The sequence below is a fragment of the Dicentrarchus labrax genome, unplaced genomic scaffold (assembly GCF_905237075.1).
Source record: "Dicentrarchus labrax unplaced genomic scaffold, dlabrax2021, whole genome shotgun sequence".
NCBI classification, from domain to species: domain Eukaryota; kingdom Metazoa; phylum Chordata; class Actinopteri; family Moronidae; genus Dicentrarchus; species Dicentrarchus labrax.
Genome location: NW_026136710.1, coordinates 21,818,391 through 21,838,679, shown reverse-complemented (window position 1 = coordinate 21,838,679; position 20,289 = coordinate 21,818,391). Strand labels below are relative to the sequence as shown.

Here is a 20,289-nt window from a genome sequence, read left to right as displayed (position 1 = left end):
CTTTCCTCTGCAGGTACACTGTTGCCTAGCAACGCCTCCAAACACACTGTCTGTCAGAGGAGGTCAGCATTTAACAGGACAGGGTGAGACGCTGGATAAAATTATGGGAGCCCATTTCTGCCAGTAAAATAAAAAGATAAGATGAAAATGTAGCCTTGGTTATAATATGTTAAGTCATTATTATGAGATAAAAAGTCAGAATTATGAGATAGAAAGTCGAAATTATGTGATAAAATAATTAGCAGAATTATAAAATAAGATGAAAACGTGTTCATGTTAAGTCAAAACTAAAAAGTTCCAATTGTGAGATATAAAAGGAAAAGTTATTTTAATTTCATTTAATTTAGATTATTATAATTAACTTTTTATCTCATAGTTTTGACTTATTAAATGTTTTTATCAAGGCTAAGCTTTCATCTTATTATTTATTTTACTGGCGGAAATAAGCTTCCATATAAATGACAAGAAGAAACGAAACATTCATTAATCCTGAAGGCAGAGGTGTCGATTGAGTCACATGACTTGGACTTGAATCAGACTCAAGTCACAAAATTCATGACTTTACACTCAACTTGACAAAATCAAAAAAGATTTGCAACTCGATTTGGACTTAAACATCCCTGACTTGTAACTTCACTTGGACTTGACCCTTTTGACTTGAAAATACTTCATTTCTTCCCCAAAAGATTAATAAGTGTGTTATTATTGGGTGTCAATTAATATTTATTCCTCCATAAAGGTGAGTAACTATATTCTACAACCTATAATTGTTTTGTTTCGCATTTATCTCTTTATTTCATTTTTCATAAAATATGCAACAACATGTTACAATAGAGTAAGAATAGTCTTACAGAAAATGTCTTACAAATGTGTGAAGAGAAAGTTATAGATATTGTTCCAGTATGAGAGGAGTTAAATACAACAGCACAAGACAGAAACATACAAAATGAATTATGTTGTGGTACTGGTTAATAGTGTTATATACTGAAGGCTATGAAAGTTCAACATCAGCACCACTTTTTATGATGAGTCCAGTCGCACCTTTTTTTAACAAATAAATACTAATTTCAAAAAGCATTCATGATTTGTGTAAACTTAACCCCAACCCTAGCTGTGACATGGCTTAAACCAGTATTTACTTGGGTGTTTAAATGACTGCTATATCATTTCTATACAATTAATTCTAAATACTAACTAATATCTGACTTAATCAGTAAAACATTTTTATAACTCAGTCAGTACAGCTATAAGAAGGGGAAGGAGACAATTGTTGGGAGCCAGAGATAAACTTGAAGACGGAAAGTGACTCAGAATGTCCTCCCATCTCCGAGATATTGGGTTAATATAGTTCTAAAATGTGGTTTTCAGTTCACCTGACCTAATAAAAATCAGTTTGTCTGTATTATTATTATTATTATTATTATTATTATTATTAATATTTGTCTTAAAGTGTCTGTGTATGGAACTATAAATGTATTAGGTAATTTATTTCCCATTCAATAATAAAAATGTACATCATTGTCTTACTGTCGATGTATTTTGAAAGAATGACAAACAGGAAACTGAAATGGTTCTAAAATAAAACGTGCCGCTGATGGCCACAGTGCGTCTGATTCTCTGATGATTGATGATGTAAGTCGGCTGGTCACGTTTTCCCGCCGTCACCGCTCTTCTCTATCATGTTTTATTCACACACACACACACACACACACACACACACACACACACACACACACACACACACACACACACACACACACACACACCGCAAAAACCACAACCACAGCCACTGACACGTGAACTACCCGTTAATTCCCCTCCGTCTGCCACTGTCAACACAACCGGAACACAGCTCTAATTTCAAAATAAAACCCAGATTCGTAAACACAACTGAGAGTGAGGGAAATGTATTTGTTGATAATTAACCACGTGTTTAAAAGATGTTCTCATTTGTGACAGGAAAATAAAATAAATTCTGTCTGAAGGTATGTTTGCGCCTCGTTTTCTTCTTACTAAGCGCTTTTATTGTGAGGGCAGTCTCTTATTTCCGGTCTGGTGCTGGATCCATCTGCCGGGTTTGACGTCCGGAGCCCGGGGCTAAGAGATGCTGTCAGACCCCTCTGTGTGGACAGTCCCGTTATTTTACCTTCTCTGCATTCTTTTCATTTTCTGTCTTTACAAATCAAACGCACCCAGTCTGTGTCCGTTTTCTGTACCATTCTGACCCACGTCAGTCGGGCCCAGACCCGGTCCAGGTCTTTAAAAACACGTAATGGATTCAACCGGACCGCATTGATTACGTCAAGTTCAGTCGGCGAGACGGGAAGTAGAGAGAATTAACTTTCAAAATAAATGTTAACTACGTCATGAGGAAAAGGTGATAAGGTTATTTCAGGTTATCAGATCAATGAATCCAACTACATAGCCAACATCTAAAAACATATAAACAGATAAGTTGAGTTAGCTCTTAAAATTGATGAAACTGATTGCATCGAACATTTCAAGTGAAACTAACTTAAGTTTAAAGAATATTCTTTTTATGTAGTTTTAGTCATTTTAACTGACACTGACTAAATTGTAATTATTTTGTATTGTACAGTGGAAAAAAATAATCTCTTTTAACTCAAATTTAGTTTATGTTACTTTACACATCTTTCCTTCGGCATTCCAGCTAACATTGGGTTTCAGATCAAATGTGAAAAATCGTCTCTCTTATCAGAGAATATAACCAAATAATTAGTACCTTAAAAATATACTAATTACCAATTATGTGGTTAAGGTGTTTTTAATAAACCTTCAAAGGATTTTTAATGGTAATAAATAAATAAAATAAAAATGGACAAAATAACTACTCCCTTAATCAAGATCTTAAAGGACCTTAAATATTCTTCTAAAAGAGACCAGGGAAAGATGTAATATGTCAAATACATATTTTATGACATGTATTGAAAAAAGTTTGGGGGTTCCTTTAATCTAACTTTTACTACCAACCCCTTTATGGTTCCCATTAAATATACCTTTGTATAGTACAATCCATTATGGACCTGCCTAAAATTTACTTTATTTGCTTGTTAAAGGTGTTTTGTATATCTAAGAAATGAGTTGTTTGACATAGATAATAAGCTAATGAGATCTTGTAAATTTTGATGGCTGAATATGGAATTTGGCTATAAGAAGTTACATTAAGCACGTAAAACAGAGTGCAGTTCCTGCCATAGCTCAAATGATTGGCAGTGGCGGGAAGGTAAAAATATTTCTACACTGTAGAATTGTTCAATTGACTTAAATAAAAAGATCTGAGCACTCAGTCCACCACTGGGGATAGATAGGTTGGGTAAAACCTGCGAGTCTCTGGGCAGTATTCGAGTGTTGCGCATTTATCCGAATCACGCTTTTAATCTGAAAAGAAGCTCAACCCACACCGGAAACCCTCTCCTGGTTGTGTGTAACTTGACAGTGGCAGCGACTGTAGCAGGCGGGCTGCGGACTGTCGGACTGACCTGAGGACGGATTTAACGAGAGACACTGTGGACGTTATCTCAACACGGTTTATTTGCTATTATCCTTTATCCTTTATCTCGGCGTAGCCTCTTCGGGGGTTAAATAAGGAGACATCCTGGAAGCACCCGGAGAACCGCGGATATCTACGCGGCATGGATGCTTCGTGACCCGCGGCAGGTGTGAAGAGATGCCGGGGGAGCCGCCGGCGGGCACCGGCCGGGTGGTGCTGGTGAAGAAGATCGTCATGAAGGACGGAGCTGCGGTGGGTGGCCGACCCGCCATTTTTATTAATATTTAATGAATAATTTATCAACCTGTATGATTGTTTATTCGATTTGATGTCGTTTAAAAATGCTGCGGGCTGTGTAATATAAATAATCCATTCATTTCAACTACACCTCCATATGTACAGTGAGAATAAGCTTTCATTTCTACCAGCATGTGTATGACATAACAGGATATTAAAACACATGACGTATGCCTCATTTATCATTTATGTTGTGCTTTAAAAAACAAACATTTATGTTAATTTCACAGCAAAATTAATGAAATAAAAAATATATATATATATCACTTTACATATAAAACTGCTCCAACAGCTAGTTTTCTCTATTGCTGATTGCTCTGAGGGTATATGTGAATGTCACTGTAATAAAACACAACTGATCAAAGGTTCCAGATGATCACATGAATGAATGGCTGCAGCCAAAATGAGCCCGAACAGAGCACCTCTGGTCCAAAATGGCTGTTGTTGTGGGATGGAAGAGAGTGTGTCTTGTAATGGAGTTTGATGTGGTCCACAGAAAGCTCAGCTTAGTGTGAGGATGATGTGGTCAGGATGGATCCATTATCTGTTACATAACAGCTCTCTGCCTGAAATACACTGAGGGCAAGCAGACACTGCAGATTCAACACTCCACAGCCTCCGTGGCTCCGTCAGCCTCCATTTTAGCATCCTTCATGACAAATAGTGACAGACATTTTTTATTATATTAAAACCACGAGAACGACAAGGCAGCTTGTAATCTATTGTCTATTAGGTATTAAATGTTGGAGAAACAGAAACATGCTATTTATATGATCTTTTATGGAGAATGGGGCGCACTGTGTTGATGCAGCATTAAGCAAACATGTCAAACACTGTCTGGTTCCAGATTCTCTTTCCTCAGTCGGATGTCGTTTTAGACTGAATATGTTGGGGGCTTGGACCGGTGGCTGGGTCAAACATAACATATAAAGACTTCACCTTGGAAACTGTGATGAGCCTTTTTCACAATGTTATTGATTGAACAATAATCGATCAACAAAAAAAAAGATTGACAGATTATTCAATAAGGAAAATAATGTTGGTTGCACCCATACAAACAACATCAAGATCATTGACGACAGATGATAAATTAAATTATAAAAAACATAAATAAGGCTAATGTTAAACTAAACTAAATTAAAACTGGGCCTACTCTTAATATACAGAAAGTACACCTGTAAAATTTAGCAGATTTATCGATTAACGATTAAAAAACTCATCAGCAACAAGTTTGATAATTGATGAACCGTTTAAAGGACCAGTGTGTAGGATTTAGTGCCATCTAGCGGTGAAGTCAAAGATTGCAAATAACTGAACACCACTCTGTTTGTCTGTATTTGGTGACCTGGGAATGAGAAGAGGCTGCAATACTCATGAAAATGCAAAAGATCCTATCTAGAGCCAGTGTTTGGTTTGTCCATTCTGGGCTACTGTAGAAACATGGCGGTTCAACATGGAAGGCAACCAGTAGGGACACAATGATTCCTATATTCAGGCAATTAGACACTAATGAAAACATACCTATGAATATTATATTCCATTTCTGACAATAGATCCTCTTCAATGTTACACTCTGGACCTTTTAAAGGTATATTTAACATTTTGGATTAATATGCGGTTGTACACTGATGCTGCTCCGCTCAGCTGCCTCACTTGGGTGGCAAGCTAATGATAGCCAGTACGCAGATTTTTTGCAGGTGTAGGGTAAGACAGCTGCTTTGAACAAAGGTGACGCAGTGCTTCTCAGATGCTTTGTGTGCTCAGGGATGCCATAGGTCGAGCTCATACAGGAGTGCCCTCTGCTGGATCACAAGGCAAACTACTTCCGTTGTTTGTCATTTTGAATTCAACTACACAAGTCAACCACGTTCAAACTAATTTTTGTTTTTCAAATATCAAGTGACTGAGGAAGAAAGTTGGTTAACGTGACTGGTCAGTGTATTTTGCGGGCAACAGATTTTCAATCATAATCAAATCAAGAAATGGGCTGTTACCCAAAAAAAAGGACAATGACACATTTTCCATTTTTTTGTTTTGAAAGTAAAAAATGGAAATTGAACAACGACTTGTTATCTGATTTAATTTGATGTGCTCATATCATCAATATTTTATTAAATCATCACTTACTGAAGGTAAGAACTTCACCACACAGGAGACACATCAAGGATACAAGGTTATTTAATTGTGATTTACAACGCATAGTTGTATAATGGAATTCTGGTTGTAGTTCCCTTTTTTGTCCCATTGTGCTAAAGTTCCTTAAAATGTGATTGGGATTATGTTGACAAATATTATTATAATGTCATTGTATTGTGTTGTTGCAGCCATATTCCAGGTATCAAAAGCAAATAAATTATCTGAAGATAATGGAAATCTTCACCTTATGATCCTCATCTCATGAAGCTTAATAATAAAGGAGAGCAGCAAAGATTAACTCATTATCTAAGTAGTGCAAATCTGTGTTAGGAGAACCTGTTATTATTCAAGCTAAAGATAGAAAATGGTCCACATCACCACCTAAATCCTGTGTATCTGTGTCAGTCGGCTGACAATCACTTCGTGTGCGGTGCTCCAGTTTAATAATCGCTCTATTTTAATTATACAAAATGCTCAACTGTGTTAGAAAATGAGTCTCTGTAGTTCAAATGAAGACTTTTTGTTTGAAAATGCTCTTGTGTTTGAGGAAAGATTTGGATTCATGCCGCATTTACTGTAGCCCTTCCACAGTGTCGAAGAGGACTACTTGTTGAAGACATTACATGCTGAGTCCGAAACTAATTTTCCACACAGGAATTTCACCCAGGTACAATGCGCACCAAGTCTGAGTCATTTGACATGCTGGTCTGCAATGGTCCGAGCTACAGCAGTGATGATGATATTTTGCTTTTCATGGTTCTTGAGAAAAGACATGAGTTCACCCAATGTTGGTGAGGCGACAAGAGGATGGTGAATGTCAGCCATTTTCAGTGTTTCTTTATTTGTTTGCAGGGACACAAAATCTCTGGCGTGTATGAGCGCGAAGGAGACTCGTTTCTGTTCCTGTCGTTCAGCGTTATCTGACGGCTTTTGTTGTATCGGTGGCCTGAGCCTGTGGTGGTGGCTCAGATAATTCACTAAATAAGATGTGTACCAGGTAGGTTGATCTCGTAACATCATTTAACAGACACGGATTCCACTGGTCAAACCCTAAACTCTGACAGCGAAATTTGGAAGAAACAACACAACTCACACAAGTTTTGCTATTGTGTGAAAATACATCTTTGGAGAGCAAGAAACAACAGAAACCCAAGCATTTTGTTTGGGTTTGTGTGAATATCTTGCATGTAAATCCAGACTTGGTGTGGAAGTACCTTTTGGTATCTCAGATGCCCACAAACTATTTTTGGACGATAGTTCCTGCTCTCAACTGCATCACCACGCGATGGTAATGTAACGTTGACACACAAATAACAAGTGACCAGTTTCGTGTCTCTGCCAGTTGATTTTAACTGAAACCAGCGGCTGCCTGGAAGGAAGAAAATCAATCTAAAACCTGATGGGTGATTAGGAAAACGATCAACTGGGATGACATGGGCCCGAAACTTAAAGTTAAAGGGGTACTCCAGCAATTTGGTATTGCATTAATGCTGTACCTATAAGAGAGACAACAGAGGCCAAGATATCCTGACATTTAGGCCTTGCTCAGACTGCCAGGCTAAATCTGGTTTTAAATCCAGATTGATTTTAGAAAGTCCGGACAGCCAAAAATGAAAATAAATGAAAAATGAAATGCAATTTTTGCGAATCAACATTTGGAAGTGTTTCAAAATGCGATGCTAATCGGATTTCCACAGATGCGTCTCAGTCTGGACACTCTGGCTGTATTTCAAAGTGTCTTTTTTGTGTCAATCGCAACGTGATAGACAACATCAAATCCAGAGCGATGGAAGTGCATCAGAGTGGCTGTCCGGTAGAAGGAAGGGGTTCTTGTTTGAAGCGCAAGATGATGGATCTCCGTTTTTCATGCTTCTTCATTGGAAAGCCATGTCACCAGCACACATAGTTACTGATGCCTACCTCATTACCATAGCAACCCATGCAGGTACAATGGTGATGTCTCGGCACATAAATCCAATCTGATCAATTGCAAATATCAGTGCAGACAGTCGGTCTTAAAGATCTGATTTGAGAACAAATCTGATTTGCCTGCAGTCTGAACAAAGCCTTAGTCCCTGGAATGGGTCAACCTCCAAAACTACTGGATCCTAGAATTCCCAAAATTCAATTCAATACCATCTTTCTTTAGACTTTTGCTGCATGGAGCAACCATGTTTCTTTCCCCAACCTCAGTTAGTAATGCTTTGTGTTATAGATCTATAGTTTCCAAGCCCAAGCCAATAATCTTCATCTAGAGCCATACCACTTATAACCATGATGATAAACTGTTCTTCGTATGTAAGATTGGTGGCGTGCCCCTTTAACTGTAGCATCACATTAAAATGTACGGCAAATTAAAATATAATTGTGATGGTAAAATCTGTGTGTGTCTGTATTTCAGCTCCAGCAAGGTATCGGCAGGCCCAGCGTGTATCATGCGGTGGTGGTGATCTTCCTGGAGTTCTTCGCCTGGGGATTACTCACCACGCCCATGCTAACTGTGAGTAAACACTGTGTGGTGGTGGGTAGATGGTGGTCACAACATTCAAGCTGCCGATTGGGTTCATAGTACAGAGCGATGGGATCAGCTTCCATTTGGAGAAGGCAACGCACTTCATGATGAGATTTGAGTAAAATTCTAGATTAGTCCAGTTTAAGTCCTGTTCTCTGCATTTAGATTTTTGTGCTTAGCAAAGTAGGAGTACAAGTTCTGACTGAACTGAAAGTTAACACTAAATGTTTAGTTTTGTCAGATATTTTCCAAATCAAACATTATTTTGTTTACTTACTGTATCTATGTCTATATCAAGTAAAAAAAAAGCACTTTTAAATTAGCCTGATAAATTATGTATTTTGTATAGACATTTATATATACTTTTTCATAGTAATTGACCTTTCATAAGTCTTGCCCCTTTTTGCTCTGTGCTCCAATAACAGTTGAGCACGCCTCGGTCAACTTTCTCCTTTCCTGTACTGAGATATGCTATGTGCTAGATAGTTAAAAAATAAAAGCGACATACAGGCACATCTTAAATGACCAAAAAGCTAAATTCTAACTAATTAGCGAGCTAATCTACATCAATCCTTGGCTAGTTAGATCTGACAGCTAATGTAGAAAAAACGCCAGCTAAATAGCTAGTTAATTTACGTTAGGGGTTAGTTGGCTAGTTAACTAGCATTTTGCTAGAATAAGCTAACTTGTGCGACTAAATATATGTCACTTTTATCGTTTAATTATCTTCAAAAAATGGTTGTCTTTTCAACATAGATGAGCCTAGCATATATCATATCTAAGTAAAAGAAAGGAGGAAGGTGAGCCAGGCTTGCTCAGCTGCAATTGGAGCACAGAGCAAAAAGGGGCGGGACTTAGGAAAGGTTAATTGATTTTTTTTATTTGCAACAACAGTTAATTTTTTCCAGAGAACATGCAGTTATTGAAAATCTGTGACGTTGTCTTGTACTGTTCACTCTGGTCTGGATCATGCCCATATATTAAGATAAAACAGAAATCAACTCTTGGTGATGTCAAGAGTTTTATTTCATTCTTCCTTACTGCCACAGATAGTAGAAATCCAGGTTTATAAACTGTCACTGGCAGATGTTAAGAATTCATAGAACCATAGTTACTAATAGGTAACTCTAATCTGGAGTTATAATTGAAATGAAATCAGGAGATTAGGAGTGTGCACCAGGCAGCAGTTGGGTTGCCGTGAAACATGAGCCGTTACAGTGTCAGTTCAGACAGCTACTGATTCAAACTGAGAGGGATCACTGAAACACTCCAGTGTAGACAGGGTCAGTTTTTTTATTAATCCCAATGGAGCTTTTTGCTGAAACTATAAACTCTGTGTTGGTTTTCTAAATGTTGGTGTTGTGCTTCTCTTTGTAGGTTTTACATGAAACATTTCCACAGCACACGTTCCTGATGAACGGACTCATTCAGGGTGTGAAGGTAAGAACTTCAACACTTCAGTGATTCATTCTGTAGATATCAGTACATCTTAAAATAGAACTGCTGTGATTTAGAGTTGTGGCTCCATAAAGCTGAACTGTGTCTGGTTAACACCCTCATCTTTCAACGCCAATGGGTTGTCACTATGACATCATCAGGGTCATTTCCTCAACCCTAACCCTTTCAATGTGGAATCTTGTTTAGTATAACCCAAAAAGAAGAGAAATATATTTCTCTGTAGCAGACAATGTGAGAGTTTTTTTTTGTTGTCACTGACTCCGCCTCTTCATCTCAAGGGTCTGCTGTCATTCATGTCTGCTCCTCTGATCGGCGCGTTGTCGGACGTGTGGGGGAGGCGGTCCTTCCTGTTGGTCACTGTCTTCTTTACCTGCGCTCCGATCCCTCTGATGAGACTCAGCCCCTGGTAGGACTCAATGTTCTGAATGTTCAGTCAATTGAAAAAAACGGCCGTCTGCCTGAAAGTGGAGCTAAACAGTGTCTCTCTCACTTGCTCGGCCCCCGCAGGTGGTACTTCGCCATGATCTCCATGTCTGGAGCTTTTTCTGTCACCTTCTCAGTCATCTTCGCCTACGTCGCTGATGTGACGGATGAAAGAGAGAGGAGTACAGCATACGGTCTGGTAAGCACTCCTGTTTTCCCTGAATTTGTCACATATACAGTGTTTTAATTCATGTGGATATTATGTTTAACCAATCAAGAGGATACAATTAATAATAGCTCGCAAGTGAGTATAAACAAAATTGAAAAAGACGTTCAACTTTAAAGGACACCCAGTTGTGTATGTGCATGAAAAGATTCTGAAAGGATGATCTTTTTCTTGAGCATTCTCTTGTAAAGTATCACAAAAGGACTCACATAGGCAGTGACATGAATCACAATGACCTCCTACTACAGACGGATGGAGGGCGGTGTTGAATGACTGACACTGAATCTGCAACCTTAGAGCAGAAACTGATGGGTCAGCTTAATCAGAGGACAAACATCAGCTCAGAACAGAAAATATATTTATAATATCTGAGGAGACAACAACCTTTGTGTTTGTGTTTGGACCAAGTTCGGGTCTATTTGTCAATTCCATTGTACAAAGATATAGTTAAATTAGCCTAATAATAAGACAGCTGCCATCTTGTTTTGCCAACCAGTCATTAGCATTAACATCTGTCCTGCCAGCGTCATTTTAGGTCAACACAGAAGCTGTGGTAGTGGTTTTTAGTAGCAGTTAACTGAGCGGTTTTCACAACAATCAACATTTTCCATCCTCTAAAGTCTCCTCCATCCTCCTCTCTCCTCGTTGCCCCCAGGTGTCGGCTACGTTCGCAGCCAGCCTCGTGACGAGTCCAGCCATCGGGGCGTACCTGTCGGCCTGGTATGGAGACAACCTGGTGGTTCTGTTGGCCACACTGATCGCTCTGGCCGACATCTGCTTCATCCTGCTGGCTGTGCCCGAGTCTCTGCCGGACAAGATGAGGCTCAACACCTGGGGGGCGCCTATATCCTGGGAACAGGCCGACCCATTCACTGTCAGTAACCAATAATTTGCAGTACAGTATCTGATTGGTTGAATAATGAACTCATAGCTGATCGATTTGCTTTGGTTTGTAGTCGCGTAAAGTCTTTTCACTGCTAACTGATCGTCTGACAGCGCCGATGTTGTATTTTCTATCTCTCTGTCCCTCTCTCTGTCTCTCTCTCTCCTTCAGTCTCTGAGGAAGGTGGGTCAGGACTCGACGGTCTTACTGATCTGCATCACTGTGTTTCTTTCTTACCTGCCGGAGGCCGGACAGTACTCCAGTTTCTTCCTCTACCTGAGACAGGTGAGACACACTAGTGAAGTGTTTTCCTACAAATGCTGCTAGTACTAACATTATTACTGCTGTTATTACTGGGATTGCTTCGTAAGGCCACTGGGTGGAGGATTCAAAAATGTTCATCTTTGGTGCAGTCCAGTGATGGTAGCCAGCAGCAATGTCTTATGTTTAAAAAGTTCAAACCTGTAGTAGGAAGTTGTCATACTACTGACAAGTGAATCTAAATGAGCTGGTTGGGTTTGGCACTGGTGCTTGGTGCTGGTATTTGGGATTTTACCTTTTAAATGATGTTGTGTTGACATTGACATCCCTTAAAAAATATTGTTTGTCCCTCCAGGTTATAAATTTCTCCTCCACAACCATCGCTGTCTTTATTGGAGTAGTGGGAATTCTGTCTATTGTAGCACAGGTAACACACACACACACACACACACTCCTCATTTCAAGTGTCACATATCCTGATTAAAGCTGCAGTAGATAACTAAAAGTAACTTTTTATCATATTTGCTGAAACTTTCACTATATCCTGACAGTAGTACAGACAGATAAACTGTGTATAAATCAGGTTCCAGAATAAACGAAAACAACCAATCTGAGCCAAGAAAGATAATTAATGTTTAGTAATGTTGTATATTTTAAATCTAAATGTGATTTAGTACACTTTGTGTACACGTAACCATATTCACGCAATATATGCAAATCAGGGCAAGTCGCACCGTCGCTTCCGTCCACCTGAACTTTTTAGCTAACTGCCAAAATGTTATTTAATTTTAAAAAAAGTTCATTTTTCATTTTTGCAGGGACAGTGCACGATTAAAAGTAATTACACCAGAGTTAGCTAGCAGCTAATTTGCATCTGTTGTCCCTGGGCAGGTAGACAACAGCCCCAGAACAGTAAATACACTACATTAAACAGCACAGAGGAGTCCATCAGTGTGAGATAATAAATGAAATCAGTGAAACCACAGAAGAAGAAGAACTCCTGCACTCTATGCTAAGAGCTATCATAAAGCTGCACTAACACATAGACAGCTTGTGGTCATACAGTATGTAACAGTGTAAATTGACAAATAATCAAATATTACTTACTTTTACTACTCATTATATTAATAAATGTTAATGAATTATACACATTCCTTACATAAGTACAAGGTTAGAATAACATTTGTGTTTTTTTTCTCTCCCTACCTCCTTTCTCAGACTCTCTTACTCACCCTGCTGATGAGGACTCTGGGTAATAAAAACACTGTTCTGTTGGGTTTGGGCTTCCAGATCCTTCAGCTGGCCTGGTACGGCTTCGGATCAGAGCCATGGTGAGATCTGTGTGTGTTTGTTTTCTGTTTTAGTGGAGGGTTACATTCATTCTGTTGCTGTAAAGCTGCTGTCAGACAGAACACGGTTAGCACTCTATCTGCTGACACAGCCACGTCAGTGTTCTGTATTTTGATTGGGCAGCAGAAGGGAACACTTCCACCACCACAGCTACAGCTGTACTATAGGCTACAGTTGCTGCTATGCACCTACTCTAGTCTCACCATAGATATACAATAAACACTAAATACCAAACGCCAACTTGGCTATACAGTCCAATGAGAAAACTGTCCAATGTCCAAAAACTGAAAGTAAGGCTGAGTGGCACCCCCGTAGCTAGTTGTTAGCAGGGACCTGTTTCGTCAGTAACAGGTCCAATGTCAGATACCTAACACGCTAAAAAACTATATGGATGATAACACAGAGATCTGACACGTTGAACTTGTGTTAAATGGGTTAACAGGATGATGTGGGCGGCTGGTGCTGTGGCAGCGATGTCCTCCATCACCTTCCCAGCTGTCTCTGCTCTGGTGTCACAGTCCGCTGATCCTGATAAACAAGGTGACAAAGAAAATCTCCCTTCTCTCCTCTGCTCTCCTCTGCTCTCCTCTCCTCTCCTCTGCTCTCCTCTGCTCTCCTCTCCTCTCCTCTCCTCTCCTCTCCTCTGCTCTCCTCTCCTCTCCTCTCCTCTCTTTCTGTCACACAGATCAATAGGTCAGTGTGTTATTATGTATTTTTTCGATGGAAGTTTGTATTACTAAGGGAGGCCGTGAAATCAACCCGTTGCCAGCTAAATATATCAGCAGTTCCAGTTTTCACCGTGTCAGCAATAACATGGTGACCAATAGCATGACCTGTCTGTCTCCCCCTGCAGGTGTGGTCCAGGGGATGATAACAGGGATCAGAGGTCTGTGTAATGGTCTGGGTCCAGCTCTGTACGGATTTATCTTCTTCCTCTTCAACGTTGAGCTCAACAGCATGGACCCCATCCAGGGAGACTTTAACATTGACCCCCTGCCTCTGCACAGTCCCACAGAGGTACCGTATTCATTAAACCTACACCCCAACGCTCCACACCGTTCCTGCTTTCTGCTGCAAACGGTGCAGCAATTCTTGCTTAACTTTACACATGTGTGGGTCTATCTACATGGCTATATGTCTGACTGAGTTTTTTCAAACTCCAGTGAAAGTCCACTAATTTAACTACTTTTTGGCACCATTTCTGACATTTTCAGGTGTTCTGTTCTAAAAACCCCCATAGAGAATTAATCAGATTGACTTCAGATTTGTTACACTTTGAAGAAGTTCACGATTAAAAGAAGTGTGGTGTCAAAAACCAGTGTTTCTCCCTGACCCTAACCCTAGCACTAAACCCTAAGCTTAGCTCTATCCCTAACTTCAATATACATTCTCCAATCGGGCCCAAACGTGCCAATATTCTGTCATAGTCATAGTGCCACCTACTGGTAAGAGGAAGTAAGCTTTGTATGGCTATTTTGATCTGATTGACATGAAAATTTCACAGCATGATGTTGTGGTGGGTAACCTGACAACAGCACGCCCCCACTCACAGGGACTGCGAAGGGCCCGTTCATCGCTGCTTGCAGCTTTAATAGCTGTAATAACATTTAAAACCGTCTTTCCGACAAGAAGTGAAAATATCCAAATCTTTTTACAGTCAGATAAACTTCCGAGCAAGAAGTAAAACACTGGTTAGCTATAATGCTTAACATTGTCACTGTTTCCTGTGGTTGTTTCATAGTAAAAGCCTACCACTGCCTTCACCTTAAAACACTTTTATTATGAATCGTAAGTGTCAGTATCAGTGTTAGCTTTATCATTAGCTTACTGCAGCAAATGAATGGAGCAGAAAACAAATCACAGCTCCTGCTGTAGCACTGCTGGTAGGGAGTGTTATAATAAGTGATACTCTGCAGAGGCCACACATCACAATGAATGCCATAGAAACGATGGAAATGTCATAGACTGTATGATTAAAACTGTCCGTAGTGTCACCCAGAGGTTTCTGAAGAGTGAAACTCAGTCACGAGTTATATATAAAGAGGAAAATAAGTTATCGAGACCAAAACCGCTTCTTGTAGCAGGCTGTAAACATGTTTATTTCTGCTGTAAAGTTGGGCATTTTAATATGGGGCCTTATAGGGATTGACTCACTGCTGGAGCCAGCCTCAAGTGGCTGTTAGAGGAACTGCAGTTTGGAGGTTTTTTTCAACGGAGCCCATTAAACAGCATAACGACGTTCCTTTTAATTTCACTTCAGTCCAGTTGGATGTTGGTGTGCTCTTTACTCGTCAATACCACTAACAACTTTTCTTGTCTTTTTTTAATGATAAAATTATTAACAATAAACTTAAAAATCACTTTGCAATTATTTTTGAGTGGAAAAAGAGCGACTCCATGTGATTTCAGTTGGACATGACATATTACAGATGACATCATTAAATCATGCGGCCCCTTGCCCCCATGTTGATGCAGAAAGTAGTTTGTGCTCTGGTCAGTACATTTGAAAATGTTTTTTTGTATGCACATTTATTTTACTATATTTTATAATTAGATGTGCTATATAAATGAATTGCCTTGCCATGTTTAGATGAAAAAATAACAGTAGTAGTAAACAGCAGTATTGGCTATGCTTCAGTTGTGCTCCAGATGAAAGACGAAAAAAATGAAAAGAAACACAGTTGTGCTCCAGACGAAAAAAATGAAAAGAAACATTGTTCTTTATTCCTCTCTCTCAGCGAGCGCTCATCCCCGGCCCACCCTTCCTGCTGGGGGCGTGTACCGTGGTAGTTGCCTTCCTTGTTGCGCTCTTCATCCCTGAGAAACCCTCCTGCTCATCCTCTTCCTCCCAGCTGTCCCTCAGCGACAAGCCCCACCCAGACAGCAAAGAGTCCATGTCCTCGCTAGCAGGCGTCCACATCAACACGCCCCTCCCGGGCAGCGACGAGGAGACCCCTCCCACCGCCAGCGACGAGGACTTTGAGCCGCTGCTGCAGGACAGTATCGTTTGATGGACAGGTGGAAGGACCACAGAGGGTGGGGCTTCCAAAGTGGTTTGATTGATTGACATTTTGTTACAAAAAGAAACGGTAACACATTTTCTTTGCCGTAGGGCGGGACTATGTGTACTTTTATTGTCAGAAGATTGCTATTGATACCAAGAAGCTCCAATAGCATTGTTTCTTTGCCAGAAGGCAGTACTCACGTATTACTTCACCGACCAGGGGCAGAGGCAGTAACGTCTTCTGAGCGACCAATAAGGATGTTTCTTTTACAAGGAGGCGGGAGCAAAGAGCTGCATATAAGATGTCATTTGCTCAATTTGACAGAAGAGACGGAGACGATTATTTGACTGACAGAGAGACGGTGGAGCCAACAGGGACCACACAGTTTAAATGGAAACCATCGTTTGATTGACAGGACGAGGGGCCAACTGCGTTTTTTTATGGATTGGGCTAGCCCAGTTTTGGGATACACCCACATAAAGTCCCCAGAAAGTAAAGTATTTTTGAGGTTTTAATGGAAGGATTTTTGTTCATCTTTAAGCTTGAAGTTGTTGATTGTTTTTGTGATAAACAAAAAAAGGTGTTTCTACCTTCAGCTGTATCATTTTGAAGCCGTATTTTTATGATGTGATTATTTCTTATTGGTTATTGTACAAAAGAAACATGTCTGCAACATATTTACAGCAGCCAAAACATCAGTGTTGATTTATACTGCTTTTTTGTTTGTTTTTTTGTTGAAGAAGAACAGTTTTTTTGACAGGGTTAAGGGATTTTTATTCTTTCTAAGTGTACAGTATCTAACCTGCTACGAGCTAACGATCGCTAACAAGGTACGAATGTGATGAGCTGAGAGATGAGAGCCACATAAAATGTCAAAATATCAATTTTAATTGTCATTTCTATAGAGATTTTAACTTCCATCATCCAAAACAAGATAGAAGGAAATATTTTAGGCAATGCATTGCTAACATACATAGGTTTATTGTATATATTTTAGAAAATTATTAATGATGAGAGTAAAATAACCAAACACCTCACTGGATAGTTTTTAATTTCACCGGGTAGTGTCCCCGTTTGTCACTCTACCTCAGGTCATCGTGTTTTTAAATCAACCTGGATTTACTCATTCTGTCACATCTGTTTTATTTTTATATCAAAGTCACTTTATGGAAGTGCTGCTGGCTGCTGGCAGTGGGGAAACCTCAGAGCTGCGACGTTCAGCGTGTTGGCGGTCCAAGCACCAACAGAGTTTGAGCTATATTGTTTATGGTTCTAATAATTCTCTGACTTTTATTTTTAATTTCAATACAGTTAACAATAGAGCCTCTGATTTAGAACGCGATGAAGTCATGTTGTCCTCACATTTTTTCTCAGGATTACGTTCTTTAAATTTGACACATTTTGGTGTCTATATCAATTTGGTTCTAATTGAACAACAGGTGGCATTTCTAAGTGAAATCTGCATTTGGCTAACTTCCTGACTTACAGTTAGCAGTCCCTTCCCGCCTCCCACATGACCACACTAAACTTCTGCTTCCTGCCCTTAAGGACCGCCTCTTTGTGGAGTTCTTTCTCCTGATTGGATAAAGTGGGACCAGGATACCAGAAACTATTCTCTGTTTACTGCAGAAAGGAGGGACTGGGAGACCCGTGTTAGTGACTGAACACTATATCAGTGATGGCTGTCAGATTTTAGAGCTATTTAACACCTATTTAACTAAAAAATATCACGTAGAGCACCTTTAATTATAATATTTAAGGTCCTGGTCACCAGGGGATTCTCAAAATGGCACCAGATTTGGAACGCACATCCTGTATATCCAATTGCACAATAGCTTGCACAACCTCCAGTATTGTAATACCAAACTCAAGAAAATCAAATTTTATTTATTTATTTATTTTTTAAACAAAGCTGTATCAGAACTCTCTACGGTGCCATGCGGCCATCTAGTGGTGCTCCGGAATGTAGGTTGAGAAATGCTGCTTGGTGGCAGCACGACACCCTGACGGTGTGCCTTCGATCCCGAGTTGCTCTGGGTGCTTGGACCGCAGTGTTCTTCCTTTGCGAGTTTAGATTTCATTGTGAGGTCGGCTGATCCTTTGCTGTATTATTTTCAAAAACAAAATGGAGCTCAGCTGGAAAGCCATTTGTTGGATTTTTAAACAAACATGTTGCAGATGTGAGGTTTTTCCCCTGAAAGTAGTGATATTTCTGTGAATGAACCTATACTTGAAGCATCAGAAAGAGATTTTATGAGAGCTTTAGAGAAGCTTTAGGAACGAATGCTGAAGAGTTTAACAGTATATATAACTGGCACAGAGTGTACATAGTTATTTGCTTTATGACCTTAAAATGTAAATGTACATGTGAATGATATTATAGTTTGTATATACTGTAAGTGAAATGTGGGATTGCCTTGGTTATTGTGGTTGATATGGAGGTTTTCCTTCAGTGTTCAGTCCTGTGTAGCTTAATGGCACCAACGCAGTCTGGGTTGGGGGTTCAGTTCCTGTGCAGACCATCAGTCATTCTGCTTTGGGTTTTTTGGGTTTGTTCAGATTAGACTATGAAACAAACAATATCCCCCTTGTTTCCTGCATTTACACCTGAGTATGTTTACATGCACACTGGTATCCTGATAGAGAAACTGGTTATTTGTATCCTTGTAACTCGTCTACTCTTTTTTATAACATTTGAAAGGTGCTAGATCAGATCAACTTATCTGCAGTTTGTTCTCGTACAAACTTTAACAGATCTGCATTTCAATGATTTCTCTAATCTAGTCTGTTTTTGCTCTTTTATTAACTAAAGCTTGCAGTTTCTTTTCATTATCATGACAAGGACAGCTGTTTTTGCTGTTGTTGTCGTTTAAGATTGAATGCTTTTTCACCAGTTGAAATAACCAAAACCACATCATTTATGCTCCTGAAAACCAGGGTGAGTGATAATCCAGGTTTGTGTAGCCAGGATTTGATGTCTGTTTGAGGCTTTGTATACTCCAAATCCCAGATCATAAGTAGGATATTAGTGTGAATGTGAACACTCAGTTAGTTCAGCAGAAACTGAAACTGACTCAACAGTGTAAATGTTGCACATGGACTGGATGTATGTATATGTGAAGAAATGAAATGTACATGGGATTTCACTGTAAATACACTTTGTCTGTTGTCTTGTCTGGAAGTGTACCAGCCAGTTGTTGGTTATTGGAAATTAAAACAGAACAACACTTGGCATCTGTATAACGAGTGCTTTTTTTCAAACTTCCAGCTGGTTGTTGGTTGAATGTTTCTGAGAACCAGAAAAACTGTCTATATTTTCGTTTGGTTGTCTGTTCTTTGTCCAGGACAGGAGGGCGTCACCGTGGAAAAATGACTGTACGTCTATATTTTACTTAAAGGTCAAGTATGTAGGATTTAGTGGCAATACATATAGTGGAATATGTACCTATAAATAATAAATCTTCTCACTGATAGTCTTTTTCATAAATTTGTCATGTAGAGGCCTCAATATTAAACTGAAACTGTTTCATAACAATTCAAAACTCCTTGTAGTATATTTAAAGGTCTAGTGTGTACTATTTTAGGCTCTACTGGCAGAAATGGAATATAATATTCATAGGTATGTTTTCATTAGTGTATCATCACCTGAATATAAGAATTATTGTGTTTCTTTACCTTAGAATGAGACGTTTTTATCTAAGGATGCCGCGGGTTGACTTTCATGGCGGCTGCCATGTTAAACCGCCAGGTTTCTACAGTAGCCCAGAACAGACAAATGTTCTATTTACAGCGTCTGTAGTTTCTCTCTCGTGCTTGGAAAGGAAGGGTGAAGCGAGTGAGTTGCATTCTGAAACTACAACGCTAGACCACTAAATCCTACACACTGGACCTTTAAGTAAAAAGACAAAAGACAAACTTTTTTTTTTTATTAATTCATGCAAAAATGATTTTTTTACTAAAGGAAATCTGAATACATTGTGTAAGTTTTAGTTATAATTTTACTTAACTATTGCAATTACTATTACTTAACTTTAACAACACAGCATTGTATTATGCTTAATCATCTATATATATATAAATTATATATATCAATATACTATATAGAAATAAATTATACATTTAGGAATCTCACCTGAAGTCCAGTGACTGTGACTGTTCTAGACCTTTCAACAGTATAACATGATCATCCTCAGCAGATGGAGCCTGGTGGAAATGTACACATTCAAA

General features: G+C 39.3%; 1 protein-coding gene across 1 annotated transcript; it reads left to right on the top strand.

Moving 5' to 3' along the window:
* The first annotated feature begins 3,443 nt into the window (after nt 1–3,443).
* On the top strand, nt 3,444–19,294 carry mfsd14ba (major facilitator superfamily domain containing 14Ba). The gene is made up of 12 exons (XM_051413531.1): nt 3,444–3,763; nt 8,346–8,444; nt 9,834–9,896; nt 10,193–10,320; nt 10,422–10,536; nt 11,219–11,437; nt 11,618–11,731; nt 12,063–12,134; nt 12,926–13,038; nt 13,500–13,597; nt 13,911–14,074; nt 15,796–19,294. Exons 1-12 carry the CDS (start codon nt 3,689–3,691, stop codon nt 16,066–16,068), a joined length of 1,533 nt encoding a protein of 510 aa, XP_051269491.1. The 5' UTR covers nt 3,444–3,688; the 3' UTR covers nt 16,069–19,294.
* The last annotated feature ends 995 nt before the right edge of the window (nt 19,295–20,289 follow it).

Excerpts from the sequence above, each read along its gene's own strand:
- mfsd14ba (XM_051413531.1), top strand. The coding sequence starts at position 3,689 with ATGCCGGGGGAGCCGCCGGCGGGCACCGGCCGGGTGGTGCTGGTGAAG. Across the intron at positions 12,135-12,925 it reads TTCTGTCTATTGTAGCACAG|ACTCTCTTACTCACCCTGCT; the intron begins GTAACACACACA and ends CTCCTTTCTCAG. Across the intron at positions 13,598-13,910 it reads CGCTGATCCTGATAAACAAG|GTGTGGTCCAGGGGATGATA; the intron begins GTGACAAAGAAA and ends CTCCCCCTGCAG.